Genomic DNA, 10,683 nt, shown 5'->3' with positions numbered 1-10,683 from the left:
CTTATTTAAGGTGTCTGACTGACTTCATTATAAATTCAAAATGGCGGCCAAACAACGTCTTTTTCTCCACACTCACACTTTGTAAACAACACAGAAAATGTAATAATCTGGAGTGCTTCCTTATTACACTTGACAGTTTTTCTTTGTTTTTATGGAGATGATAACTGCGCAATTGTTTTGGCAGGCGACAGACAAGTATTGTGAAAACAGGAAATCAACAAAGACAAAAGAAAAAATCAACAATTCGCTATTACGTCATTTTACCACAATTCGCTAAAATAGAATGTTGCTTTTGCAACATGTTTTACAGTACTTGACTCGCTGCTTGTCAGGTTTTTACTGGAAAAATTTTCCGAGCATTTTTTTTTTATGAGGATGCTTACATACACCTGATAATGAGTAAATATAATTCATCTGGATTTTGTCAAAAAATTTAATTCAAAGTTACCGACACACAGAAGATTACTAACTTAAAATTGAAATTATTGTTTACATGAGTGTCTATATCTCTCTGTGGTCTATCTCTTGGATGAATGTCAGAACACAGTCATGTTTAATTTCTCCAAACATGATTATGTCCAATTTCATGCATATTAATACTGTGCATCTCAGTAAGATGGATAGATACACTAATATCCAGCGAGGAAAACATCTTCTAACTGGGACTTCTGGATTGAACTGCGGGATTTTCACTCTGGGTCAGTCCCTCGACTCTCTTCTTCTTTCTCTTGAATTCTTTTCATTCTTTCGAGGTAGGCTTCTAACGATCGTCCTTTGCGTTTTATGACATAACTTTTGACGATGAGAGTTGTTTCCACTTCTTCTTTGCCATTCATCTACATCGAGAAAAATATTATTAATGCGCGTCTTCATAATCACACAACTTTCAACTTGACAGTGTACATGCAACGTGTGTTCTGTAGATAACTTGTTAGACTAGATGTAATCTATCGTGAGATTTTGAAAAATCAGTGAATAATACGACTTGTTAATTCGTCTGTGGGCGTGTTGTATGTACGAGTGAGACTACACATGTGAGTCTCCATGGTAATTTACTGAAGTCATGTAAACAGCCAATCAGTGATGAACAAAAAGTTCTCAATATCGTCTACATATTTTCATAGCGATTCACTAACCCATTCACTGTAATTCAATGTAAAAGTCATTGACTCCCTAGGACCTTAATAAAAGTCAACGACTCCCTAGGTCTTGAAGGTATACTCTGAGAGCATTTCTATAGCTGTACTGGGGTCTTAAAGGGGAACCGATACTATAAATAGGGGCAAGATGGCCACCGCAATCAGTATGCTAATCCGAACCAAGCCGCTCACATTGTGGCGGGAGCTCCGGGAAATAAGTAAAAATCATGAGTTTAAAATGGCGACTAATGTATGCAAAATGCCTGTCAATCACAGTTTGAGTAAACGAGCCAGAGTTAATTACCCAATGTCGAGAAATTGTTGATTTCCCTAGACCTTCGAAAATTGAAGCGATTACCATAACATTATATGACAAAATAAAACTTACAGTTACTTTGATTGGATACTCTCCAAACCTTGTGATTGGTTCATCTGGTAACGTCAAAGCGTACTCTGGGACAATTACACCAAGCTGCAATGACAAAAGACAATAGCGTTTGTTACATATGATGTCACAGTATTATGTAATAGCAAGTTAATGAACACTAAAAAAAAAAGAGAGTCAATATCTTTTACTCTGGTCCTAGGGAGTTACAGTGACATTGACTGTGGTCCTAGGGAGTCAATTACTCACTCTGGTCCTAGGGAGTCAATGACTTACTGTGGTTCTAGGGAGTCAATGACTTACTGTGGTTCTAGGGAGTCAATGACTTACTGTGGTCCTAGGGAGTCAATGACTTACTGTGGTCCTAGGGAGTCAATGACTTACTGTGGTTTTAGGGAGTCAATGACTTACTGTGGTTCTAGGGAGTCAATGACTTACTGTGGTCCTAGGGAGTCAATGACTTTTACAGTGGTTTTAGGGAGTCAGAGTGACTTTCACTATAGTCCTCAGTGTAGTCACATTGTTTACATGTACTGTATTTATAACATTGTGACATTGAAATAATTTAAAAGCTACAGTAACAATTATTAACGACGACAACAACAACAATTCCAGACAGAAATTTCCCCTTAGTATACCTTTTCCTCCCATCTTTGATGAAACGGGCAAGGTAAAAACCACGGCCAAGTAACACAATAGAAGTTAAAATTGTTATTGACGGTATTGTCCGTTTTGTGTGCTGAATGATGTCTTATGATAATGTCAGTGTTGTTTCATAACCTTGAAAATACTATATCACAATTTGATTACTTTAAAAACACTTTAATTATTCGCTGGTTTTCATTTTATTTTGTTATTTTCCTTGGTAAGTAAAATTTTCTAAAGCAAATTAAAGCGAACTGAACTTATTGTTTCACTGCCAAGTTCGCGAACCGAAAATCTATACTGCAAAGTCTACTGTGTATCCTCTAGGGCGGAGCTACGTCACAGACGTTCCACGTTGCTAAGAGGCGCACCACTGTACCATGCATTTCTATGGGCTCTGCATGTGCTGTTGTGGAACGCCAAGCGAAGAGCCAGTGAAAATAGCTAAATTCAAGAAAACAACACAAACTCAACTTTGAAGTAATCCTGAACAACCAAATTTATATGTTACACACACATGGCTAATCTTGTTACACTGTTCAGGAGAGTCTCAACAACCATCCAAAAGTACCGTTTTCTGAGAGGTTTCGGCTTATGTTTTCACTGTGATGGTTGCCAGGCGATGAAAATGCCCGGATATCTGCCCTCAAGAATAATTAAACATTATCGCCGGAATGTTTCATCATGCACAACCTCATTGGTGCAATAGTCAAAGTACTGAATGCTCGTCTGAAAGCAACGTAAATTTGCTGACTAACATGCTGTATTGGTAATAGAACATATATAATATACTGTAAAAGGATTAATTATTCACTGGGTTTTAATTTTGCTTATTTCGCTTACTGGAAAATGCGCTAAATTAAAACCCAGTGAATATGTACAATTTAGCATAGAACACATTATCTAAATGATAAAACCATGAATTTAAAACCCAGTGAATATGCCTGAAATGCTAAATCAGTTAAATTAAAACCCAGTGAATATGCCTGAAATGCTAAATCAGTTAAATTAAAACCCAGAGAATATGTCAAATTGAGCATAGAACACATTATCTAAATGATAAAACCGTGAATTTAAAACCCACTGAATATGCCTGAAATTTAAACCCAGTGAAAATTAGTCATTTTACAGTAAATGTTCTCGAACTGGGTAGTGTGCACAGTACGTGTTACAAGATTTTTATTAAAAAAAGATATAGTCACTTACTTTGAATTCATAGGCGTCAACGACGTGGAATTTTTCTATTTTAAATGGAATATTGTACCTCATTTCCAGAACCACAGGGTTCTTTTCAAGATATTCGATAGTCTGGAATGAAAAGAAAAATATTCATACATCAGTCATGTCATTGATACCAGCATGTAGCCAATCAGAGACAGCAGACAGCCGGTGAATTCCTGGAGTAATAACTAACAAGGCATGGTGTTTCTGCCAAGCCATTTTTAGAGTGATTATTATTAATTAAACAATTAATTATTAAAAAAAAATTAATTAAACTTTCGTTAAATTCTTTACCAACGCATTGAAAGCACTCCCAATGACTTGCCTCATAAAAAATTCATTAAATTGGAACAAAAATAGCTAATTTTTTGAGTAAAAACTGAAAAATGATTTAAATTTTGTCTGTTGGCTCCAAAATTAGGGTTAATTTCTATAAATATTGAAGAATATAAGAAGAAAGTGCAGACAAATTTGGGCAAGGTGAAGATGGGTAAAGAAGTGGTGTTTTTCACTTTCCAATCATTTCCAAAAAAGCAAGGCCAGTACTGGATGGCCAAAATTTCTGATCGCAAATTTAAAGGCAGGCGGCACAGAAAGTTTCAATGTTACCCTTGAGAGTTATTTTAAGGACGCAAATCGTATTAAAAGTCGGTGTGGCTTTGGCTGCAAAGCCAAAGTGTTAACAGAAGTTGGATACATGTATCAGAGAATTATATGTTGTTTGGATGACTGTCTCAGTCATGTCAATTTTATTGTTTTATATGATAATTCCTTAAAGAATGAGTTTGTAGATTTCCTCACATTGATTGACATGAGAATTCCAGGACTGGTCTGTTCTGCCACACTCTCTATACAGTACCGTAGTTGTCAATGCATGTTTGAGGTGACAAATATGCTAATGAGTAATGATAGCATGAATTGTTAGCTGGCAGCCAATAAGAAAGCCAGCTTTTGGTGCGATCTGTTCTTCGCAATAGGTGATTTTCCGTTCGACTGCGAGATCTCGCGAGATGCATGAAAGACGCACATCGAATGTCTGCCGCGAAAATCGAACATTTGATTTTGAACTTGGATTTCTTTATTTCGTAGCTCACATCGACCGGCCGATCTTCGACAGAGGAATATTGCTTTTGAATACCCTCACTTACTCGAAATTGTCTATCATCAAATGTGTACAGCACAATTATTAAGCATGGAAATGCCCCCCCCCCCCCCCAAAAAAATATTTTCGCGTTTGTCGAATCCCACACAATATTTGGCTTCACTATGACACTATGACCTTGGTTTGTCCTGTTTTTATGTTCTATTTCACGCATTACGTGTGATTCTCGCAGTGAACGGAAAATGGTCAATTATAATACATACATAACCAGACGCATAGAATCATTTACACAAACGCAATTCTACTTTCCTATTTTGTTTCCAAAATGTCACTGTATGTCATCAATATAATAGCAACAAATATGCCTCAGAATGAATCATTCATAGTAATTTCACGTCGGATCACAATTTAAAAAAACAAAACAAGTATTATGAAATGGCTGGGCCAGTCTAGCAATGACCCAGCGTACTACTTCAAAAGGTAGGTGCTTGTGCCATGCATGTGTGGAATACAGACTGAAGCAATTTCACTGGGTGAAATTTGACGACGAAACAATAAATCTTATTGTTATTTGACATTTTCATATGGATTCGGTTTAGCGAATTTTACTCATCAGTGAAAATGGAGAAATTACAAAACAGTTAATAATTATGGCATTTACAGTATCGCATGGCATAACCAGGTTTCGGAATAAACTCTACAGGAATTCTATCCAACCTATTGGCAAATTCAATACAGCTTTGGCAGAAATAACTTTATACTAAGCACTGATGTATTATTATCTATAAAGTGTTCCTTTGCATCCCCACGCCTAACCCTAACCCAGTCCTCCAATTCAATTGTACATGTCCCCTCTAGATAAGAGACAACATCAAAAGTTCAATGTAGGATAAAAAACTTAATTCCTTTAGTTTTTCCCCCAACACCCACCCCACACACACTGAAACTTAATTGATAAATATTGATCATGGCGTCAGACTACATTAACCATTAAATACAAATTGATAATCGGAAGGTAGTATGGCATACCAGTTGGTTGTCGGGTGGGTGTAAAAAAACTTTACAAATGTCCATGCCCTGAAATTGACCTCATTTGACATACATATTTACACTCGGACCAAACCATTTTCTCGTCTTGGATGTGTTTTTTTTTCATTTTTTGTTATTTGTTATTTTGTCCATGATTGGACAGAAAAAAAAAAAACGAACTATAAATACTACAAGATTTGTTTGACTTCATTAAAAAATAAAATCGTTTTTGTAGGATGAAAACTTTTTGAAGTCAAACCCTCCACCCCCACCCCCAAATGGGGGTGCAAAAGAAACTCTTTTCCAATGTAGATCACAATCATTTAATAGGTTATATTTACAGCTATTAAAACTTATTGACCTACCCTTACGGCCATACGTGATAATTTAACTTCTCCAGTGACTTCATCTTCAACCTGAATAAATTGAAACAAATTTGCATAAAATTAAAATAGGAGTTAAATAAATTAGAATAAAGTTGAACGAAGGATTTACGCAGGAAGTCTTTGAGCTGTAGCATAGTCATCCTGTCGAAGTCGGCCATGGTCGAAAACGTGAAACAGATGGAAGAAATCACTCTGGGAAATTTAACGCATGACCCCGGGCACACGCACGATTTAGCGCTATTTTGATTCAAAGCTTGACCTGTATCACGTGACTAGCAACCGGTTTCTAGGCAAATTTAACGGTCTCGCAAGATCTCGTCTGAAGCATGAAAATAGCCTATTTGTTTACCGTGAATTAATTTAAATTAAATACAATTGTAATTTACAGTAGAATTAGAATACAGTTATTTCAAAACAAAAACATAAATATGCATTTATGAACAGTAAAACACCATGGTGTCCATCACAATATCTCGGTTATGACTTTGACTTCACAGTCTAAACCATGGTGTTTTATTTCAAATCTCACTGGTTCTCAATGTTGTGTCCTTGAGCAAGGCACTTGACTCCTGTTATAGTATGTCCGAAAAGTGGTTGAGGATAGGTGAGAAAAAAATTAAAAAAACAAAATGGTCGCCAGTTTATCAGTTTGAATCAAATCACAAAACAAATCTACATGTATGTGTAATGCACATACCAAGTTTGAATGAAATTCGTCAAGGCGTGTCTGAGAAACAGTTGATGACATTTTTTGGATGTTTTTGGGGAGAAAAACAGACACCAGTCTGTCAAAAGTCATCAAAGAAAATCAAAAACGGGTTAAACAAATGTACATAAACTACTGGAAAATTAACAGACATTTGATGACAGTCAGTCATAAAATCATCGGTATTGGTTCTAATGCATATATATTTTTACAAACATAATCTACTATAACTTTTTCCACACCAGACTTTCTCCCCCAAATTATTCTGAAATTTTTTCTTGCATTCTTATATTTCTAGAAATGAGCCCTAATTTTGGAGCCAACAGTGAAAATTTGAGTCAATTTTCAGTTTTTACTCAAAAAATATGTTATTATTATAGCACTTGTCAAACAAAACTAACGTCAACATTGTTTTGAAGACAGTTGCGCCCAAAGTTCCCGCACAAATTTTCAACGATCTTGTCATTACCACCTTTGCATCACCAGACTTCCTTGCTCAAATTTGTTGGCCCACTTATCTCATATTCTTTAATATTTTTGGAAATGAATCCTAATTTTGGAACCAACAAACAATTGAGTCAATTTTTAGCTTTTGTACAAGAAATTTCGCTATTTTTGTCCCAATTTACTGAAGGAAAGTGCAGACTATAAACGGGAGTATTTTGTGAATTTATGATAAAAAGAGGGAACTGGTGGGTGGTGAAAAGGATAAAACATTTCCTGGTGATAGGAACTGGTCTTCATACCTTTTTTGGTAAACAATATTCCTTGACATTTTCTTCGGTTGGATAAACAGCAAGGCCTTTAGCAAGGAGAGCATTACGCCCTATTCTTTTAGACACACTGATGATGTCACCGATAGAGCCATATTCTGTAAAAGGTTAGAATTAACCAATGTTTAACAGCAATAACCAATCGTGACCAATATTTACCAGCAATAACCAATCTTAACAATTTATCTGACTTTTACCAGCAATAACCAATCGTGACCAATATTTACCAGCAATAACCAATCTTAACAATTTATCTGACTTTTACCAGCAATAACCAATCATGACCAATATTTACCAGCAATAACCAATCTTAACAATTTATCTGACTTTTACCAGCAATAACCAATCGTGACCAATATTTACCAGCAATAACCAATCTTAACAATTTATCTGACTTTTACCAGCAATAACCAATCGTGACCAATATTTACCAGCAATAACCAATCTTAACAATTTATCTGACTTTTACCAGCAATAACCAATCGTGACCAATATTTACCAGCAATAACCAATCTTATTTGACTTTTACCAGCAATAACCAATTTTTACCAACATTTACAGGAACAACCAATTTTAACCAACATAACCTAATGTTTATCTACATAATTTGAACCACAGTGACATTAAACATTACGGTCCTTCCTTGAGTAACTTATCATTTAGCCAGCATTAAGCTTTCAAAATTGCCAAGTTATGTTCAGACCAAACTGTGTTGTACCAATGAATAAATTTTCTGCTGTGCCTTACATATTCTTTTAGATATACTGATGATGTCACTGCTAGAGCCATACACTGTAAAAGGTCAGAATTAACCAATGTTTAACAGCAATAACCAATATCAACCAATGATTACCAGCATTAACCAATCTTAAGCAATTTTATCCAACTTTTACCAGCAATAACCAATCGTGACCAATATTTACCAGCAATAACCAATCTTAACAATTTATCTGACTTTTACCAGCAATAACCAATCATGACCAATATTTACCAGCAATAACCAATCTTATTTGACTTTTACCAGCAATAACCAATTTTTACCAACATTTACAGGAACAACCAATTTTAACCAACATAACCTAATGTTTATCTACATAATTTGAACCACAGTGACATTATACATTATTCCTTGAGTAACTTATCATTTAGCCAGCATTAAGCTTTCAAAATTGCCAAGTTATGTTCAGACCAAACTGTGTACCAATGAATAAATTTTCTGCTGTGCCTTACATATTCTTTTAGATATACTGATGTCACTGCTAGAGCCATACACTGTAAAAGGTCAGAATTAACCAATGTTTAACAGCAATAACCAATATCAACCAATGATTACCAGCATTAACCAATCTTAACCAATTTTATCCAACTTTTACCAGCAATAACCATTTTTAAGCAGACTTAACTGATTTTAACCAGCCTTAACCAATCCCAACCAATGATTACCAGCAATAACATCTTATCCAATATGCATAACTAGTTGTGTTAATTTAATTTAATCATACATGTACATGTACTTGACACACAATTTGTCTAGTATGCTTTTAAATATAAAGTAAACACTCACTTTCTGTGTCTTTAATAAGTATAAGCTGCATATTCGGTTGTTTCTCTGTCTTTGTATCTTTCACCAATTGGTAGACTTTGTGTTTTTTTTTCAGCTTTGGAGGCTTGCCAATCTTTGCGAGTCCGGGTTGTTTTTCTCTTCTCAAAATGACAGTGGTCTGACAGGTATAAAAGCAGAAAATAGGGTAAAGGGTGCTTGTCACACACACCACATGCGCAAAGTATTTTACACGCGCTGAGTACGTCGATACGAGTCCCATATCGAACTGAATGCAACGCAATAATCACCACTCTTTATTAATAAGCCTCCAATGTTAACCAAAATGAATGGAAAGAAACGGCATCAGTGGACGTTGTGTTAAAAATAATTGCAGTATTTCTAATAACAAGAGTTCAGTGAGAGTGGCCAATTATATATGCATAGAAGAGAATGGAAGGAATCTAAATAAAGGGACCCCAAGAGTCAATGTGCAGCACAATTTTGTTTGTTTGCTTGTTGTTTCACAAATTTTATAATGCGAGACAGCTCATTCATGATAAAACATCATCTTGCTACAAATTACCCTAAAAGTTTAAATAAAATTGGTGCCATTCCAGACTGTCAGCAATTTGTTTGTTTACGCAATACGAGACAACAAAGCTTCTTTGATATATTTGTCTTGAGTAATTTTTACACCAAGTTGAGCACGCTGATCACGATTAGAACCATGCGCTGTTCTGTTGCTCTTTGGTAAAGAGCGCAATAAAACACCTCCTGGTATCACTTAAAGTCTGTATTTGGCTTTTGGAAGACATTTAGCAATTCCGACACAGGTAGGTATTATTATTATTACCGCGAGGTGGTGTACGTTGCCAGACATATTGTGTAACATTGCGTCAAAAATAGACTGGCACAGTCTGGGCGATTTATTTCTTTTTAAATTTAAAATTAAATAAAAAAAAAAATAGCGAAATGGAGGTGTTAACGTGAAATCCCCTGGATGTAATGGCCATACAAACGCAGAAAAAGACGCAAACATTGAGGAAATTTTGCAGATTTTTAGTCGAAAAAAGTTAAATATCTATCCCGGACAGTCCAATTTCGTCCCGGGCATTCCCGGGCAGTAAATAGTAGGACCGTCGGGAGGTACTGTCGATCTCTTTTTACCTCCATGTGCCGATCGAACGGGGGGGGGGGGTGTTTTATAGCTATTTCGTTTTGGGGAACCGCATTGAAATATTTGTTTTATCGTAGTTAGATACAAAATATAGCTCCATACAATGTTTCGTCCTCCGTCACACACTCGTGTGATAATATGAGGTGAAAGCGATCACACGCGACGGACGAAATAACCCTGTCAACGACAGGAACGAACTCAAGAGCTACGGTGTTACAGCTACATGACTGCTTTACTTACCCTCCTCGGTTGTTGTGAAATAACCAACGGCGCTGATTGAAGGACATGCCGTGCATTCAACCTCATCGCCCCAAAAAGTACATTTATTCCAGCCATTTTGTACCAGCTTTTATAGCCCTTCGGTACTTGACAACTCTGCGGCGCGATCTGAAGAACAAACTCGAATATAAAGTCACATACAACTAAAACCCTTCTAAGCACCGTGTTCACACGGGCGCTGCCATTTTGAATAAATTATGTGCTGAGGGTCACCCTCGTTCAAGTAAGTGTAAGTATGTAAATATTCTTTTCGATAATAAAGTATGATTCAATTCATCAACAAAATAGAACTTATTGA

General features: G+C 35.9%; 1 protein-coding gene across 1 annotated transcript; it reads right to left on the bottom strand.

The window, feature by feature from the left end:
- Positions 1-415: 415 nt before the first annotated feature.
- LOC100369562 (large ribosomal subunit protein bL9m-like) lies at positions 416-10,565 on the bottom strand. The gene is made up of 7 exons (XM_002733745.3): positions 10,347-10,565; positions 8,951-9,107; positions 7,360-7,484; positions 5,887-5,937; positions 3,376-3,477; positions 1,528-1,611; positions 416-836 (listed from the first exon to the last, which is right to left on the bottom strand). Exons 1-7 carry the CDS (start codon positions 10,440-10,442, stop codon positions 690-692), a joined length of 762 nt encoding a protein of 253 aa, XP_002733791.1. The 5' UTR covers positions 10,443-10,565; the 3' UTR covers positions 416-689.
- Between the last annotated feature and the right edge of the window lie 118 nt (positions 10,566-10,683).

This window comes from Saccoglossus kowalevskii, chromosome 20 (assembly GCF_978046115.1).
Source record: "Saccoglossus kowalevskii chromosome 20, keSacKowa6.1, whole genome shotgun sequence".
In the NCBI taxonomy this organism is placed as follows: Eukaryota; Metazoa; Hemichordata; class Enteropneusta; family Harrimaniidae; genus Saccoglossus; species Saccoglossus kowalevskii.
The sequence above is the reverse complement of the archived record's forward strand: the minus strand, read 5'-3'. Positions and strand labels throughout refer to the sequence as shown.

Excerpts from the sequence above, each read along its gene's own strand:
- LOC100369562 (XM_002733745.3), bottom strand. The coding sequence starts at position 10,442 with ATGGCTGGAATAAATGTACTTTTTGGGGCGATGAGGTTGAATGCACGG. Across the intron at positions 9,108-10,346 it reads TTTCACAACAACCGAGGAGG|ACCACTGTCATTTTGAGAAG; the intron begins GTAAGTAAAGCA and ends TATACCTGTCAG. Across the intron at positions 837-1,527 it reads AGTATCCAATCAAAGTAACT|ATGAATGGCAAAGAAGAAGT; the intron begins GTAAGTTTTATT and ends TTCTCGATGTAG.